This window comes from Rhinopithecus bieti, unplaced genomic scaffold, assembly GCF_001698545.2.
Source record: "Rhinopithecus bieti isolate Rb0 unplaced genomic scaffold, ASM169854v2 scaffold_7888, whole genome shotgun sequence".
NCBI lineage: Eukaryota > Metazoa > Chordata > Mammalia > Primates > Cercopithecidae > Rhinopithecus > Rhinopithecus bieti.
The window spans coordinates 2240631-2261166 of record NW_016805944.1 but is presented as its reverse complement, the minus strand read 5'-3'; the positions used below and the strand labels follow the sequence as shown (position 1 = coordinate 2261166).

At 33.6% G+C, this 20536-nt stretch overlaps 1 protein-coding gene across 1 annotated transcript in view; it reads left to right on the top strand.

Annotated features, from left to right (window-relative positions):
- Positions 1–427: 427 nt before the first annotated feature.
- The window catches only part of NECTIN2 (nectin cell adhesion molecule 2), a 56558-nt gene continuing 36449 nt past the window's right edge, over positions 428–20536 (top strand). Inside the window, exon 1 of the mRNA XM_017874283.1 lies at positions 428–445. Coding sequence (XP_017729772.1) covers positions 428–445 — 18 coding nt within the window. The remainder of the gene's footprint in view (positions 446–20536) is intronic.

Genomic DNA, 20536 nt, shown 5'->3' with positions numbered 1-20536 from the left:
GAGTTGTAACTGACAGAGGTTAAGTTCAAAGCTCAATCATCTAGTGTCATATTTAATATACACTCTAGTGTGGAGATCTAAATGGAGCCCTCCTTGCTTCTGAGCTTCTAAGTCGTCTTCCTCACTTGTGAATGTATTCTACAACCTGCCAAATCTTCAGGAGCAGCACCAAGCTAAAACAAGAAGAAAAACTGAAGCAATCTTGTCTCCATATCCTGGGAAAATAGATTCACTAAAAAATCTGCATTTAATTGTATTTGCACTGTATCAAGTTGCCCAGCTCTGATCATTACATTTTATTTTAGCATGTAGTTCTGCATTTTTCATCCAGCTGACCTGTTTAATAGTGGGACGTTACAGAACAGGAAAGAGCATAGTGTTATGGAATAGCATTGCAGGTTACAGTTAATTCCTCTTGTTAGGGGCCATGGCCATTCACAAGAAGGTACCTTAGAGGAGTTACAGTAAGTTGAAAATGATTGAAAGATCCTCAGCTTTGGAAACAGAGTACCCAAAAACAGACAAATAAAAGTCACTGATGTATTCAGAGAAAAGTTAACAAATAGGTTTGGTTATATGTCATACATTTAGGGTAGGGACAGTAGAAGAAACTTGACAGGCATATGGAAATGTTACACCATTGAAGACTTCATACCATGCCAAGGAATTTCAACTGCACTCTGTTTTTGTTTTGTTGTTGTTGTTGTTGTTGTTGTTGCCGTTTGTTTTTTTGTTTTTTTTTTTTTTTTTTGCACATTGTATTTTATGTATCTAATTATACTTTAAAGTAAGCAGCAATATAGTCACTCTTACACATTAGAAATACTGCTCTGTCTATAATGCAAATGAGACACTGGGGCAGAGAGGGAGTAGAAGAAAAACCAATTGAGAAGCAGAGAAAAATGAAAACCTATATCGCACCAGTGGAAATGAAGAACAGGGCAAAGATTGACAGAAGGAATAAAATCGGCTTCTAATGGAGAAACACAGTACAGCCTAAGACAAAAGATCAATTTGTTGGGGAACATCTGTGTTCATTAGAAGCCACATCAGTTCTGATAATTGAAGGCAGATCTGCTTGGGTCACATTATGACGTGTGTGTTTTCTCTGTTGTGAAGTGTAGAGTTGTAGGTCTTCTAGCAACTGGTATACCAGGTTTGAATATCCGTGTGTTCTTGAACTGTATCTCTGCAGTATGTATCCCCTGAGAACAAAAGGTCTGTGAGTGCAGTTGAAGTTAATATTTGAAAATATAAGTTATATTTACATCGAAATCACATTTTAATACATTTAAAATATGTATTATTCAGCAGAATAAACTGAAATGTTTTTGCTATTCTTAGCAATAATGCTATATTCAGTCTTCATTTTGGAATTTTAAAGAGAAAATATATTGTTAGCAAAAGAAATTAAGTAGCTCTTTTCTGATATGTTCTTGGCAGTTTATTATTTTTTAATTCAAATTTTATTCTATGTTTGAAGATTCTATGAACAACAGAAAGAAATGTAGAAAGATGTAGAGAGATTCAATATCCTTCTTCTCATTAGAAATTCCTTACTGATAAGATGGTTTTCCATCAAAATTATCATCCTAAAAAAAGATATAATAGAATCACTTTCTTTTCTTTTCCAAAAGTATTTCTACTGTTCTTTCATGAAGCACTTCTCTGAGCCAAACCTTATAGCTGAAGATTGCATTTTTAGCCATTTGATATCTTAGCATCATGGGTCACTTAACTTATTATGCTGAGCTGTTTAATATTTACAATGGGCGTATTCAACATGGAAGAAACTATACTTTCCAGAAAAAAAAAAAAAATGAGATTTCAGGTGTTGAGGCATGTGAAATAGGAGGAGAAAGATAAGGAAGAGACTACCACCAGCAGTCTTCTGATGATGAAGTCTCAAAGGCATTTGAGTTATACTTCCAGATGAAGTCTGTCTAATGTTGACCAGGTGCCTAGGCTACACCATTAGTGCAGCAACTCTTTTAACCCACATTTGTTGAATTATTGTTCATAGTAACATTACCCTTTATAACTGCTGATGTCTTTTTCTTAAAATTCGATTTATCTGATTTAATATTGTAATATATTTTCTGGTTTAATGTTGTTGACATTTTCTATCCTGTCTATACATCCTATTTTTGTTTAAGAATCCTATAAATGTGTGTCCAAGGAGTAACTCCTGCAAGTTGCATGTAGCTAGAATTTTAAACGTCCAGTCTAAGAGACTGGATTGCCACAAACTTTCTCAGTTATCATTTATTGCTGTGAATGTGTTTAGATAAATAGATTTTTTCTTTTTTTTTGCTTTTTTTAGTAGAATTTTCTGTACCCTCTGCTCTTTTCTAAAGGCTTTAAGTAAAAAATTGGTTATTATTTTACAGACGATATTGAATTAAATTTACAAATATATTTCAGTATTTTTTTAATTGCACTATCTTTCTGTTTGCACCAGACTTCCGTACTGTTGACTTTTCTTAATGTGGAAGCACCTCCTTTAATATTTCTTTCAAGAAAGTCTGTGGGTGATAAACTGCCACTGGATTTTGCAAGTCTAATTGATTTTTCCCCTTACTTCCTCTTAAGTCTTGACTGATACGTTGACTATATAATGCGTCATGATGGTTATTTTCAATCAACATTCTGAAGCTACTAGTCTATTCTTTTCTTGCTTATACTGTTGTTAATGAGAAGTCTGCTATTTGTCATCATCTATATACACAATATTTGTCTTTTTTCTTGCTAGTTTTGCAGATTTTATGTCTTTAACCTTGATGTTCCATTGATTGTACTACAATATGTATAGTTATAAATCTATTTTGATTTGTCTACTTGGCACTCAGTAAAACATGCCTGTTTTAATCTGTTGACTATTGTCTTTCTTATGTTCTGGAAAACTCTAAGTCATTATCACTTCTAATATTACTTCTCTTCTATTCTCTCTAGTATCTTCTTACTGAATGCCTAGTGAATAAATATTGGAGGCTGCTATTGAATTCTCTGTAGCTTTGAACAACTTATCTTTTGAAGTATTCTGGTTGCATTATGGGTGAATTGCTCAGTACTGCTTTCCAGTCTCAGTGACTTCTAATAGATTCTGCTTATATGTCAATTTTTTAAAAAAATTTTTGTTTGCTGATTAATCAGTATTCTTTATTATTTTTGTTAATGCTATTCCTTCATATATGCCTTCAAGAAATTTAATACTCTTTTCTTTAAAATTTTTTTAGAAAGTTATTTTTGTCAGCTGCCTTTTGAATATGATTGGTTCTTGCTGTTTTATTAAGCTCTGATTTGCAGGATCATCTTAAATGGGATTTTGCTCCTCTTTCTCTCTCTGTATTATGCTAACTTACACTCATATTTCTCTTTCTGTTGGTTATGAAGTAAACTTTACACGAGCCATCATGGTTGCTATAATAACACCTGGTCTCATAGAGTCAGCTCAGGGACCTCATTGACAGGTAGAATGAAAACATTGTGAATCCAGTCACAGAGCCATCATGCAGCTGAGCTTAGGCTCTGGCTGGTGAGGTTATGGGGCTATGCCTTCTTCCTGTTGTCTCCTCAGAAAACAGCTTCACATAATATAAGCTATCATGTCAGCTGATGAATATCATTTGCACTTGTATTTTAGCCACCTTTTACCAGTTGGGGAGCTCTCATATATTCCTGACTCTAAAATGTGAGTTTGACTCTTGTCTCCTGTGTGTAAGCATTAGTTATTCTCATATTCTTAAAAACAAAAAGAAAGAAAACTTCCTTCATGTGCCTACAGCTTTGAGGTCAAGCAGCCTTCCACTTTTAACACATTTTACTTCCATACCTTCTGCCCTATTTCCTCAAGATACAAATCAGAGGAAATAAGTCTTGAATTATTGGTGTTATTTTTTACTTCCAAACATCTAAGTTGAGGATTCTGGATCTCTTGTGTTATTATATCTAAAATAACTCTGTTGTTTCTTGTATCAATAGACATTCCTAGATTTGGGCTCACATCTTTTTACGCAAGCAAATGTCTCTTGACCTATTTCTGGTTCTTCTGACTATAATAAAGGATAGTGACTGACTTCATTATATCTGAACTTTATATTTGGCCTGATGATTCCCAGCACAAAAACTCCTGAACTCTCTCTCTCTCTCTGTCTCACACACACACACACAGTTGACAACGAAAGAAAATAAATGTGAAAAAATAGAGAATTGTGGCACACAGTTGACAACGAAAGAAAATAAATGTGAAAAAAGTAGAGAATTGTGGGATGGCTGAGGTCGAATAAGGAATGGTCATAACTATATGCTGCTTTGTTGTTGGCCGTAGCTCTGTGTGTGTGTCTTTTACTTGATAGCAATGCATACTTCCAAAAGTAACACTTCCTTTAATCAGGTCCAATACCTTGGAAGAGAGCCCATGAGAGAATAGTCGATGATTGAATTCCCACAGCTTTCAAAATACTATTTTCCCTCGCTGAGCTGTCAGCTGTCAAAGGCAGAAACTGTAGATTGTTAATGCATGGCTATAGTCTAAGTGGTACGACATATTCCTTGGTCTTGAGGAAATTGAAAAAGAAATCCCAAGTTGCCCATAGCGTGCAGTGGTTTCATGTTCAAAAATCAAGAGGAATTTCCAAGTGGAAAATTTATAGCTGATAGAACCTTAGTAGAGTGACAGAAGATCATATGGAAAAACTATAAACAAATCTCAAGTGAAGGCCTAACCCAAGCCTATAGATTTTATATTTTGGGCTAAGGGGTCCAGGAGCATATTTCAAAGTTAACAAAAGGATACATAAAACCGTTTTTGTGCCAGCACAGGCTTCCTTTCCCAGGTCTATTTAAAGTGCTCTATTTCTGAGGGAAAGTAAAGGTCAGTATTTAATCTCTCTCTCTCTCTCTCTCTCTCTCTCTCTCTCTCTCTCTCTCTCTCTTTCTCTCCCTCTGTGTGTGTGTATGTGTGTGTGTGTGTGCTTTAGTTTTGTTTTGTTTTAACTTTATATCAAATTTTTTGGATTTTATCTTGGTTCCCCAAACTTTTTTCAATGTATTTTATTATTAAGTACTTTCCAGTTTATTGAGCAGAATTTGTAGAGACTGCTCGTATGCCCCCCGCCCCCAATATCCACAGCCTCCTTCACTATCAACATCCCATACAACGGTGGAATATTTGTTACAATCAATGAACCTGTATTGACACATCATTATCACTCAAAATCCATAGTTGACATTAGGGATAGCACTTGTACATTTCGTGGGTTTTAACAAATATTTAATGACATATCCACAATTATAGTATCATACCGAATAATTTTACTGCTCTAAAAATCCTCTGAATTCTGCCTATTCATCCATACCTGCCATCACCAATGCCTGACAACTATTGATCTTTTTACTGTCTCCATAGTTTTGCCTTTTCCAGAATGTTAAATAATTGGAATTATACAGTATATTGTCTTTTTGGATTAATTTATTTTACTTAGTAATATATTCCTTCATATATTTTCATGGCTTAATAGTTCATTTTCTTTTAGCCCTGAATAATATTTTGTTGTCTGGATGTACTTACCTATTTATTTATCCACAGTTTGTTTGTTCACCTACTGAAAGACATCTTGGCTGATTCCAAATGTTGGCAATTATGAAAAAGCTGCCACAAACATTCATATGTGGGTTTTTGTGCAGACATATGTTTTCAGGGTTTTTGGGTAGATATCAAGGGCTTATATGCTGGATCATATAATAAGAGTTTAGCTTTGTGAGAAACTGCCAAATGCTTTTCGAAAATGACAGTACCATTTTGCATTCCCACCGGTAATGAATGAGACTTCTTGTTGCTCCACATTCATGCCAGTATTTGTTGTTGTCAGTGTTTTAGACTTGGGCTGTTTTATTAGGTGTGTAGTAGTATGTCATTGTTAATTTTCAATTATCTAAAGACATATGATGTTGAACATATTTTCATATGCTTATTTGCCATCTCTATATTTTTCTTTGGTAAGGCACCTGTTCAGGTCTTTTGCATATTTTTAAATAAGGTTGTTAAATTTCTTATTGTTGCGTTTTAAAGATTATTTGTATATTTTATATAACAATCCTTTATCAGATATGTCTTTTCTAAATATTTTCTTCCAGTTTAGGGCTTGTCTTATTTTTTTCACAATGTCTTTTGCAGAGCAGATGTTTCTAATTGTAATGAAGCCCATATTATCAATTATTTCTTTCATGGATTGTACTTTGGTGTTGTATGTAAAATATCATCACCATAACCAAGGGCCAAATCCCTTTTCTCCTGTTATCTTATGGAGTTTCATAGATTATCATTTTACACGTAAGTCTACTATTCATTTTGAGTTAATTTTTATGAAAGGTACACAGTCTATGTCCAGATTGTTTTTTGCATGCACGTGTCCAGTTGTTCCAGCACTATTTGTTGAAAGGACTATCTTTTATTCCATATATTGCATTTGAAGTTTCATCAAAGATTAGCTGATTATATTTATGTAGGTCTATTTCTGTGCTCTCTGATCTGCTCCATGTATCCATTTGCCTTTTTATTTATTTATTTTTTTAACCAATACAAATTTGTCTTGATTACTATATCTTTACAGGAGCTCTTGAAGTTAGATAGTGTCAGTACTCCAACTTGGTTCATCTCTTTCAGTATTAGGTTGGCTATTCTGTGTCTTTTGCCTCTTCATGTAACTTCTGGAGACTATGACTGGGATAGCATTTAATCTGTAGATCAAGTTGAGAAGAACTGACATGTTGACAAATTTGAGTCTTCCTATCTGTGAACATAGAATATGTCTTCATGCATTTGCTTCTTTTTGATTCATTTTATGAATTTTATCATTTCCCTCATATAGATTTGTAGATATTTTGTTAGATTTGTACCTAAGTATTTTATTCTTTAGGTACTACTGTAAATGGTATTTTGTTTTAGTTTCAAATTTTATTTGTTTATCAATGGTATATAGAAAAATAATTGACTGTTGCATATTAACATCATATCCTGAAATCTTACTATAATTACTTTTCACTTTTAAGAATTTTGTCAATTATTTTCATTTTCCACATCAATAATCAAGTTAAATTTGAACATGAGAGTTTTGTTTCTTCCCAATCTGTGTAACTTTTATTTTATTCTCCTTGTCTTATTGCATGAGCTAGGACTTTCAATACAATATTAAAAAGATGTTGCTAAGAGTGAACATTCTTGCCTTATTTCTAATCTTAGAAGGAAAGCCTCCAGTTTCTCAACAATAAGTATGATGTTAGCTGTAGGATTTTTATAGATATTCTTTATCAAGTTATGAAAATGCTCCTCTATTCCTAGTGTGCTGATAGTTTTTATCACAAATAAATGTTGGATTTCTTTTCAAATGTTCAGTCTACATCTATATATATGGTCACGTGATTTATCTTCCTTAGCCTGTTTATTCCATAGAATACATTAAGTTTCTAATGTAGGATCAACTTCACATATTCATATTCAGAAGAGATTCCACTTGGTCAGAATGTATTATTCTTTGTGTACATTGTTGGATTTGATTTGCTAAAATTTTGTTGAGGGTTTTAGCATCTATATTTATTAGATTTATTGCCTATGTTTTTCTTTTCCTGTAAGGTATTCATCTGGTGTTGATATTAGGACAATTCTGGACTCAGAATGAGTTACAAAGTATTTGTCTTCTGGAAGAGATTGTAGAGAATTGGTAATTTTTTCTTAAATGTTTGCTAGAATACACCATTGAACATATCTGGGCCCCAATTTTAAATACATTTAAATTAAAAAATCTTTTTTCACTTGATTTTACTTAGCTCCACCATCTAATGCTAATTTTTTTCTTACCTGTCACTTTGACTTAAAAGAACAAAAAAATAAACATTATATGACTCTAGAAGAGATTAGATTTAATATTAATAAGTATTGAAATACTTTTAGCTTTTAGCTAGGTACATAACTAGTGGATCACACTACTTATAAATTAAATCTCGAGTTTGATCCATTTTTGTGTTAACTAATTTTATTGTATTATATAATCTTAGTAGAATGTATGCTAAAGGTGTATGTTGCTACGTATTAGAGCAACATAAAAATGTGTTAAGATTGATGAATACAAACCTCTAAGCACCAATGAAGACTCAGTTAAAAGCACATAATGTGTTTCGCAGTAGCATCTTCCTGCATGTAAAAGTCACAGATATGTTAAGTTTAAGTAACACCAAATTTCAAATAATTCTGGCTTGAGGAATCTTGTAGAGTCTCAGGTAAATAGGTTTTCCTACATTGCTTCCATATAGCTGTGCTACATAAATCTAATCTTAATTTTATAATTATCACGTACATTCACTTCAACAAAGTTTTTTCAGTTTCTACCATGACTAAGATATTGTTTTAGTTGCTGGAAGAAATACAAAGATATACATGTTATTGATCTTTTCTGCAAGAAGCTTTGGATCTAGTGAGGAGGTAAAATACAAATTAATAAATAAATTGAAAGAAAATTATGATAGGTATTTTAATAAACACTTGATAAAATACTAAAGGCTCATAGGGGAATGAGAAATTAATTTAGATTGGAGATAATAGCCAAAGGTTTGCTTCAAGAAATAAAATTTAAAATGCTATATGTAATAAATGAATTTCCTAATAGGAAATACCTGAAAACTTGAATACTATACTGTTTGAAGAGATATTTATTCAGGAGCCTCAAATACTGCTCAAGATTGATTTTCAAATTACATCTGTCAACATGTGCTATGTTGTTAAGCGGCAAAACAATACTTAAAATGATGACATTTTAATTCATTTTATGACATTATTAAACTTCCTTTGTATTTTCTGGGTTTGATCTTAATCTAGTCCAATCATCAAGAAGACATTATTCTTATATGTCACATAATGAAGGTGATAAAGGGGAGAATAATAGAAATAGCAATGAATAGTTACTAAGTGATTTATAGTTACATAGGTTTTAAACAATATGCTAAGCACTATATATAAAATGTATATATGTTAATTCTACAACAATTCTAGGAAGCATATAATATTATTATCTGTTCTTTATGGATATGAAAACTTAAAGAAATATTACCTTGCCTACAGACAGGTAAGTTCTACTTTAAAAACTTTAATGTATGAATGCTGATATCTGCGTATAAAAATGAGTTTAAAGGAATTAGTTGGACATCATGTTACATGCCTGTAGTCCTAGCTATTTGGTTGGTAGGATGATTGCTTAAGCCTAGGAATTTCAGGTTTCAGTGAGCTATGATCATGCCACCACATGACATCCTGAGTGACAGAGTGAGACCCTATCTCGAAAACTAAATGAATAAATAAATAAATGTAAATGAACAGCAATTGTTTGTACTCAAAATTTTCAATTATAGGCACTATTTTCAACTAATTTTCCAGGCACTGAGGTGGGTGCTGGGTAGAAAGTTTTTAAATAGTATATGTCACACAGAAACTTTCCCTGTTAAATGATTACTCTCTCTAAAAAGAGATCTGAAAAATTAATAATCTGTTAAAATTAGTAATAATATATAAATTATAAATAATAAAATTGTATAAATATTATAATGAAGTAGCACTTCCACTCTCAGTAGTCTCATATAACTCTTTTTGGAGTTTGGACTTTCCAGTCAAACTGATATGCCATTGATATTTGTTACAAAAAGTTGTATAGGAAATAACATACTAATCGTTATATACTACTTGGCAAAACAGTACAGAATATTTACATAATGAGAATTAATCTGTACACAAAAAACCTATTCTTGATACTTTTGTATATCAAATGGTAATAATATTTTCTACCATAAAATTTGGTTGTAAAAATTAAACTTGATGATGTATATAATTTGCCTAGCATAGTATTTAGCATATAGTAAATATTCAATGAATTATAGATATTAAAAGAAAGAATCACACAGAGAGATGAGAATATATTGCATTCATAGGTAAGAACATTATTATTGAAGAAAGAAATAAGAAAAGAAAAGGTTTTCTAAAATCATTGATCTTATAAATGAGGCTTAACATTTCTAGTAAAACTCTTAGAATATCTCTGAAGAATTAGAACAGCAAATGTGAAAAGAAAATGAAAATTGGGGATAGAATACATGAAAATGAAGAAATCCAGTTAACAAGGACTATAGAATATAAAAGTGGATATTCTCTGAAAATTAGTATATTCTTGAACTGAAGGATAGGAATCTTTATATTTACGGTTTCATAGAGGGTCCAGTACAATAAAGTAAAAGACTCACAATAATGCACATGGGAGTAAAATTTCACTATACCTGGGTAAGGTACTAACAGATTCCAGAAAAAAGACAAAAAAGGCAAAAGCTCAGAATGGCATTAAACTTCTGAACAGAAACACTGGGACCTAAAAGACAATGGAATAACTGCTTCAAACTTCAGAAAGACAGAAATTTCTAAATTGTAATTATTGACCAAATATATTGTCAATACATTATATAAAGGGAACAAAGACACTTTGAATATTAGTCAAAAATTTTGCCTCCCACGCACCCTTAATTAAAACATACTATAAAAAAGTGAGGGAATAAACTAAGAAAGAGATAAACACGGGGTCTAAGAAACAGGTGGCTTCACACAGAGAAGCTGTCAAGAGAAAAGTGTGGTTGGTAATAAAAATAATCCATGGTATGCATTTGTGTAGCCATGACCTAGAGAACAGCCCTTCATATTGGAACAAAAGTATAGGCCACTCTGGGGTCTGGGTAACTCTGAGATACCCAGAAGGGTGGGGAACAAAACTATATGTATGTAAACATGGATATGAGAAATTTCCAGATGTATTTGAATATTTGGAACACACTCAAAATTATTTCCTAATAATTTAAATTTTATTTGAATATTTTGAAAATAATGCTGTGTTTGGAAGATACTATTTAAAGATTTAGAAAAATATTAATCTTTACATAAAAACTCAGACAAAATAAAATAAGCAAATTTAAAATCTAGCAAGAGCAAAACATATAGGAAAAGAACCTTTACTGATATGGTAGGTGGGAAGCGAAGTGCTGGGAGGAGAAGAGCAGGTGCCTGGCGAGGGCTGCACCCCTGGGCCTGTGCCCATGGACGTAGGTGAGGAGAGGCACTCCTGCCTTCCTGCCAAATGTTGAATTTTCCAAGACCACCCTGGCCTGCTATGCCCCCAACCTGTGCCTATAAAAACCCTGAAACCCTAGCAGACACAAACACAAGCGACTGAACGTCAAGAGGAACACACCAGTGGAAGAGCAAACTGACCTGCATGGGCAGACCATTGACTGGTGGAACCACATGGAGTTTGGCCAGGGCAGTGGGAGGAGAGCTCCGTCGCTGAGCTCCCTGATGCCAGGAGAAAACCACTTTCCCACTCCATCTCCCTTCTGGCTCCCCTATCTGCTGAGAGCTACTTCCACTCAATAAAACCTTGCACTCATTCTCCAAGACCACTTGTGATTTGATTCTTCCAGTACACTAAGGCAAGAAACCCCATGATACAGAAAGCCCTCTGTCCTTGCAATAAGGCATGGGGTCTAATTCGCTAACACAGCTGCCTGCTGACAGCTAAACAAAAAGAGCACACTGTAACACATGCCCACTGGGGCTTCAGCTGGAAACATTCACCCTTAGATAATGCCACGGGGTCGGAGCCCGAAGACATGTCCGTATGCAATTACATTAAACTTTTTCTACTTGTTGAATAAGTTTAATGTATTTCCATGAAACGGTAATTATTCAGCAAGTTCACCTGATTAAGTTGTTATATGAGACTGTATTCAATATTTCCCGAATGTTATCTGTAATGATGAAGTCAGAGAAAGAGAACCCAGCATAATTGGGACTTTACCATGCCAGCTGATCATTAAGCTTTGCTTACAATGGAACACATTCCTGCTACATATTAGAATTCACTTGGGCTCTAAAAGAGTGAATGATTTGAATAGTTCAGCCCTGAATTCAAAGAATTCAGTGCAGTTTTACTGTCACTTGAAACATCTATGAATAATCAGAATCAATGAAGTAAGAGGTGCAGATTTGGGTATCATTTATGTGGGTAAAGGGCCTAAGTTTTGATATAGTTATTGTGGAGAGTGACTCTCCCAAATTTTCAAGAATAGGAAACAAGATTGAGCAGAAATGCCCCGGCCCCACTGAGGTAGATGATTGTTTGTCTATGCTTGTTTTATCCCTGACTTTCTCTCAATATGAGACCTTGGGAAAGTCAGTCTAAAATCAAACTAAGTCTTTGTTTTAACAATACAATCAAACCAACTTAAAAAAAAATCTGTAATGTGAAAGAGCTGGTCTGTATTTTAATTATTCCATCCAATGATAGGAATGCTATTCATCAGTAAGTCATTGTATATAATGCTTGAGAGTTGGAAGTAAAGTTTCATAAGATAAATTCCTGCTCACAAGCACTTTGATGTCTTTATAGATAAAATATATATTCTTACAATAAGCACCAGACAATCTGCCTGCCTGCAAACCTCATATTGACTACAATACGTTCTTTCGGGTTAGAAGTCATACTGCTATTATAACTGATGATATAATTTCAGTTGTCAAATCAGTGTTTCTCAGGGCTTTGGGGAGTTTAATGAATGCCATCTGATATTTTTCTTCCTGTGCTGAATGTTTCAGATCAGATTTTGATTATTTCTGTTTTGAAGTTTCATTCTCCAAATTGCTTTTTGGGGCAGGGATCTGCAAGAAGATAAAAGTATGGTTTGTAATCTCACAGAGTGATTCAGGGATTAGAGCCCTGGTGTTGAGTGCCTTGCTTATATACTGCTTAGATTGCCATATGAAACTCTGTTCAAAATATTTGCAGTGTCATCTGTGATGATAACACTGGATAACAGAAAACCATCCTTTTGAACTTTGAAATGTCAGCTGTTCTATGTTGCTTTTCCTCTAACTTTAAACTTTTAGTACGGGGTTCTTAGCACAGATGAATATCAATGTCACTCAGGAAGTTCTTATGATGTCAAAGCCTTATCCTTACAGATTCAGTCGGTGTTGAATATGTCCAAAGCATTCTTTTTTCTTCTTAAGATTTCCAGGTGGTTTTCATGTGCAGTAAAGATTGAGATTCACTGTTTTAGTAATAGAGAAAGAGTAGGGTAAGTGAATAAGTTATTGGAAAGTATACGACATATCTGTAATCCAAAATTCTTTGAAAACATTGTCTAAGACTTGCTAAATAAAAAATATCCAATAATATAAAGAGTAGAAAAGGAGGTGTTCAAGGAACGTGGGTTAATAGTGCTTAGCATTTGGAGCCAAGTAGGATGGAGAATGGAGAGTTTGGGTGAATTTCTTTAGAATCTGAAATTTTTCCGGAGCATAGATATTATATGTAAAATTTCTACATGAAGCTATCCATAACAGGGCTTGAGCAAAACTAGGTTTATTTACAGGTACTCCTGATATTTTGCAGTACACCTTACCATGGCACTTGGTGTGAGTATGATTTAACTAAGGGCCTGTGTACCAGTGCTAATTTGCGTGCTCAGTCCCTTAATAATAACAGAGGTCAAAACTTTGGAATGCTCCCTCTGTTGGTATGACAAAACTCAAATACCAATGAATTTTTTTTTACTTTTCTAACGTAGAGCACATTATTCAGGGTGGCAATACTCTGTTCAGAGCTGGCTGACTCTGATTCTGGACTGAGTCATTTTTACTTTATCAGAGAGCTGTCAGTGGTTCAAAGAAGGCAAAATCGTCTTTATAGGACACTGTCTTTTCCTAATGTTCCCCTTCTGGAATTACTCTTTCCCTATGTGTTTAATCTTGTTATCTTTGTCCTCCCAACATGTATGACTTTTCCTATCTCTTTGTTTCTGGATCTGCCACAACTTTGAAGATTTCTAACAGAAGAGTCACAAATTCAGCATTGTAGACTTAGGAACTGTGTAAAGTTGAAGCAGGAGTTTAGATTGAGGCAAATCCCTTATGAGCAGTCAAGAATGCCATTTGTTTCTAATTCTTGTTTCTCTAAACCCACAGGAAATAAATTTGAGTAATATAATAGAGGATAGAGCTCTGAATTCTAAATGGTGGTTCCCGGATGTGGGAAGTTACCATGTCTTTTCCCATCTGATGGAATTAGTCATTTTAATTCGTATCTGAGGCAGAATTGGGGGTGAACTTCTTCTTTTATTTTTTGCTGTTGGAAAGGGAAGAGAGAAGCCCTCCAGAGTCCATGTTCCCCACAGAAAGGCTTTAGCTAAAGTGAAAACCCTGCTCATAGTATACTTAATTTATACGTATTGTAAAGACTAATTCCTTCTGCTGCTAATTGTTGCGTGGTCCATTGATGTTGTGAGGCTGGGAGCAGCCTCAGTCCTGGCCAGTCGCTTAGAGATGCATAGCCTGGAGAAATACAAATTTCCATCCAGCTCTGTAGAGTAATGAAACTGTCTGAAGAGTCATGAACTGAGGACTCGTACATACACAGTTGTTAAAATGAATTTTAACTTACTTTCTGATTTATAATATCACTTAATGTTTTCTTCTTTCAGTTCAATTTTCTGTAAGATTTTAAATGAATTATTTTGTTTTACAATTGGGTTAATACACTATGAACATTTTCCTGAATTTTTTCCTTCTTTTGGTGTATCTGTAATTTTATTTTTATTTTTTAAACAAATATTTCTAGAAGCTGGAGCATTGTCCTGAGGTCCTGAAGGACATCTAATCTTCTTTTTGATGACTTGGCTGTCCTGAACAATATGAGGTACGATAGTGACTGTAATCCTAAAACCTCTCTGAACTAGTCCCTGAGTGTGCAGGGCACTTCAGGATTATATATCCCCAGGTATTTAGAGGTCTCCAGTCTTTGTCAATGTCAGCTTTGCATTATTTGACATTTCAATTACTTTACAGCCTTTTCTTCCCATAGTATCTTATGTTCAAGTTTATTTTGACGTTGTTTTAGCTTTGAGATATAATTGACAAATTAAAATCATGTGTATGTAATTGACAAATTAAAATTGTTTTCATATATATACATTGTTAAAACATCATTATAATAAAGTTAATTAAGATATTGATTATATCCTATGATTGGCATTTTTTTGTAGTAAGGGCACTTCAGATGTACCCAAAAAACATTTTTAATTATAATAAAACTGATGTGCATTAGATTTCCAGAACTTACTCATTTTGCATCACTAAAACTTTGTTTGCTTTGACCAACATCTCATTTCCCTCTTCCCCCAGCTCCTGGCAAACACCATTCTCTTTTCTTCCTTTTGGAGTTTGACTTTCTCAAGTTCCCCATATAAATGAGATAATGATGCATTTGTCTTTCTGTGCCTGGCTTATTTCACTTAGCAAGATCTTCTGCAGGTTCATCCATGTTGCTCTGTTGCAAACAGCAGGATTTTCCCGTTTTTGTGTCTGAAAATATTTCATCTCATATTAAATATATACCATTTTATGGGTCTTACGGTTATAGGTCTTCTGTTTAAGTCTGTTAAGTCTGTAATTCATTTTGACTTGATTTTTGTATATGGAATGACAAAAGGCTCTAATTTAATTCTTCAGTTTATATGGATAGCTGGTTTTCCGAGCATCTTTTATCAAAGATCCTATGCGTTCCTCATTGTGTTTTTGTCATCCTTGTCAAAGATCACTTGACTGTGTTTTCTTTATCAATTCATCTGTTGATTGGCATTAAGAATATTTCTATGCCTTGGCTATTGTGAATAATGCTGCAATGAACATTTGGGTGCAAATATATCTTGAACATACTGACTTCATGTCCTTTGGATATATACTCAGAAAGAGGAATGCTGGGTCATATGGTAGTTATATTTTTAATTTCTTTGGAAACTTCCATACTAGTTTCCCTAATGACTGTGCTAATTTACATTCTCACCAACAGTGTAAAAGGGTTCCCTTTTCTCCACATCCTTGACAACACTCGTCTTTTATATTTTTGATAATAGCAGTTCTAACAGGTATGAGCTAGTGTCTCATTGTGGTTTTAATTTGCATTTCACTGATGATCAATGGACATTCTAAAATATACCTGTTGGTCATTTGTATGTCTTTTGAGAAATGTCTACTCAAACTGTTTACCTATTATTTTTAAGTTCACAAGAGTTTTTAGACAAGGCTTTATTTTCAAGGTCCAATATGTATTTTGCTTTTTTAGTTTTACTTTTTTTCATCTTTCTTTTATTTATTTATTTTTAAAATTTACTTTAATTTCTGGGATACATGTTCAGAATGTGCAGGTTTATTACACAGTTATACATGTGCCATGGTGGTTGGCTGCACCTATCAACCTGTCATCTAGGTTTTAAGCCCTGCATGCATTAGGTATTTGTCCTAATGCCTTCCCTCCCCTTGCCCCCTACCCTCCAACAGGCCCTGGTGTGTATTGTTTCACTCTCTGTGGCTAACTGTTCTTCTTATTCAACTCCCACTTATGAGTGAGAACATCCGGTGTTTGGTTCACTGTTCCTGTGTTAGTTCACTAAGAATGATGATTTCCAGCTTCATCTTAGTCCCTGCAAAGGACATGAACTCATGCTTTTTCATGGCTGCATGGTATTCCATGGTGTTTATGTGCCACATTTTCTTTATCCAGTCTATCATTAATGGGTATTTGGGTTGGCTCCAAGTGTTTGCTATTGTAAATAGTGCTGCAATAAACATATGTGTGCACATGTCTTTATAGTAGAATGATTTATAATCCTTTGGGTATATACCCAGTAATGGGACTGCTGGGTCAAATCATATTTCTGGTTCTAGATCCTTGAGGAATTGCCACACTGTCTTCCACAATGGCTTAACTAATTTACACTCCCACCAACAGTGTAAAAATATTACTATTTCTCCACAGTCTCACCAGCATCTATAGTTTCCTGATTTTTTAATAATTGCATTCTGACTGCTATGAGTTGCTGTCTCATTGTAGTTTTATTTCTCTAATAACTAGGGATGATGAGTTTTTTTTTTTTTCCATATGTTTATCGGCCACATAAATGTCTTCTTTTTAGAAGTGTCTGTTCATATTATTTGCCCACTTTTGGATGGGGTTGTTTTTTCTTGTAAATTTGTTTAAGTTCCTTTTAGATTTTGGATATTAGATTTTTCTCAGATGGGTAGATTGAAAAAATTGTCTCCCATTCTGTAGGTTGCCTGTTCACTCTACTGCTAGTTTCTTTTGCTGTGCAGAAGCTCTTTAGTTTAATTGGATCCTATTTGTCAAATTTGGCTTTTGTTGCAATTGCTTTTGGTGTTTTAGTCATGAAGTCTTTGAGCATGCTTATGTTCTGAATGGTACTGGCTAGGTTTTCTTCTAGGATTTTTATGGTTTGGGTTTGAATTCCTGACAGAGTTTGAATATCAACCACCTATCAGATACATGCTTTGTAAATATTTTTTTCTAATTCTATATATTGCTTTTTCACTCTGTTGATTGTTTTCTTTGTTGTGCAGAAGACATTTTAGTTTGATGCATTTCTACTTGCCTTTTTTTCTTTTTTTGCCTTTGCTTTTAAGGTCAAAACAAAATAAAACTGTAGCCTAGATCAATACCAATAGTGTTTCTTCTGTATCACTATGTTTTCTTCCAGTAGTTTTATGGTTATGGGTCTTATGTTTAAGTCTGTAATTCATTTTGAGTAGATTTTTGTTTATGGACTGAGAAAAGGGTCTAACTTATTTCTTCTGCTTATGGATAGGTGGTTTTCCCAGCATCTTTTATCAAAGATCCTATGCTTTCCTCATTGTGTTTTTGTCATCCTTGTCAAAGATCACTTGACTGTGGAAGCATGGATTTCTTTCTGTGTGCTCTGTTCTGTTTTATTTATTTATGTCTGTTTGTATGCCGATACTATACAGTTTTGATTACTGTAGCTTTGTCATATATTTTAAAAACAGAAAGTCTGATGATGATGCTTCTGGGTTTTTTTTTTTTTTTTTTTTCATGATTTCTTTGGCAATTTGCTGTGTTTTGTGGTTCCATATGAATTTTCAAAATTTTTTTCTATTTCTGTTATCAATGCCATTGGAATTATAATAGAGATTGTATTGAATTTGTAGATTGCCATGGATAGAAATAAATTACCTGTTAAATTTTCTAATCAATGAGTATGAAACATTTTTCCTTTTATGTTTATCCTCTTTAATGTCTTTCCTCAATTTGTTATAATTTTCAGGGTACAAATCTTGCACTAGTGTGGTTAAAGTATTTTAAGCTTGTTAGTTTATTGTTGTTACCATTGTGAATAAAATTGTTTGCTTAATTTCATTTTCTGGTATTTTGTTTGTATGTAGACTCATGATTGATTTTTGTATCTTGACTTTGAAATTTGCAAATTTCCTTAAGTTTTTTCTTAGTTCTGAAAGTTATTTTATTGTAGCATAAGAGTTGTCTGCATACCTGATCATGTTATCTGCAAACAGTTGTAATTTTACTCTTTTTGTCTGATGTAGATGCATTTTGTTTCTTCTTCTGGTCTAATTGCTCTTGCTGGGACTTACAGTACTATGTTTAATAGAAATGATGATACCGAGCATCTTTGCTTTGTTATTGATCTTAACTGAAAAGTTTTCAGTTTTTATTCATCGACTGTGATATGAGCTGTGGGCTTTCCTCAACACATATAGGAACACACACATACACACACACACACACGCACACATATATATATGAGAGTGTTTTTATCATGAATTAACATTGAATGTTATCAAATGCATTTTCAATTTCTATGTGTTTTCCTTTTTTTCTGTTCATGTGTGTACCACATTGATTAATTTTTGTATGTCAAAACACCCCTGTACCCTTGCGATAAATCATATTGGTCATGGGTTGTGACCCTTTCAATATGCTATTAAATGCAGTTTGATTTTATGGTATTGAGAATCTTTGCATTTATATTTCTCAGGAATATTGGCCTGTAGTTTTTTTTTGTGTGTGTGTGTGTGGCTTATTTGTCTGGCTTTGTTATCAGGGTAATGACAGCCTCATAACATGAGTTTAAAGTATTACCTCTTCTATTATTTTAAAGAGTATAACTGGTATTAATTATTCTATAATTCACCTATTAAAACATCTGAGTTCTAGGCTTTTCATTCATGGAGACTTCTGATGACTGATTCAATTTCCTGATTTCTTGGGTTTCTTTTTTATTTTCCACATTTTATTATAGGTCAGGAAGTACATGCTCAGGTTTGTTACATAGATAAATTGTGTATCACAGCTCTTTGGTGTACTGATTATTTTATCATCCCAGGAATGAACAAGTATTTTTTGATCTTCACCTTCTTCCCACCCTCCACATTCAAAGAAGGCCTGATGTCTATTGTTCCCTTCTTTATGTTCATGTGTTCAATGTGTAACTCTTCACTTTTAAGAGAGAACATATGGTTTTTGATTTTTTGTTCCTGCATTAATTCACTCTGGATTGAGCTCAATCCATGTTGCTGCAAAGGACATGTTCACTTTATTTTTATGACTGTACAGGATTCCATGTTGTATATGTACCACGTTTTCTTTTTCCGTGCCACAACTCATGGACATATAGGTTGATTCCAATTCTTTGCTATTGTGAATAGTGTTGCAAAGCACATACATGTTCATGTGTTTCTATGCTAGGATGATTTATATTCCTTTGGGTATACACCCAGTAATGGGATTGTTGGGTGAAATGGTGGTTCTGTTTTAAGTTCTTTGAGAAATTTCCAAACCACTTTCCACAATGGCTGAACTAATTTACATTATCACCAGCAGTGTATAAGGTTCATTTTTGCCACAATCTCACCTGCATCTATTATCATTTGAATTTTTCCTTTTATACATATGCCACATTTTCTTTGGCCCTTTATCCATTGATGTACGCTTAGATCATTTTCACATTTTGATTATTGTAAATAATGCTGTAATGAATATGGAAGGGCAAATGTCTTCATCAGGTAGTGATTTCATCTTCTTGGGAAGTTTTCACCCAGTAGAGGTATTGCTGGGTCATATAATACTTCTATTTTTAATTTCTTTAGAAACATCCATACTTTTTTCTATAATGACTGCATCAAGTACATCCCCACTAACAGTTTACTAGGTTTCTTGTTTCTCCATACCCTTGCCAACCTTTGTACTCTCTTGTCATTTTGATAATAGCCATTTTGATAATAGCCATTTCGATAATAGCCATCCTAAAGGATATGAGGTGATATCTCATAATGAGAAAATTTACATTTAATTTGCATTTCTCTAATGATTACTGATGTTGAGCACATTTTCATATACCTGTTGGCCATTTTTATGTCTTCTTTGGAAAAATAATTTTCAGGTACTTTGTCCATTTTTTATTCAGGTTATTATTTTCTTGCAATTGAGTTGTAAGTTTTATAAATAAATTTTGATATTAACCAGTTATCAGATATTAGGTTTGCAAATATTTTCCCATTCTGTAGGCTGCCGTTTTATTTTGTTGACTGTTTCTTCTGATGTGCAGAATCTTTTAGTTTGACGTATTT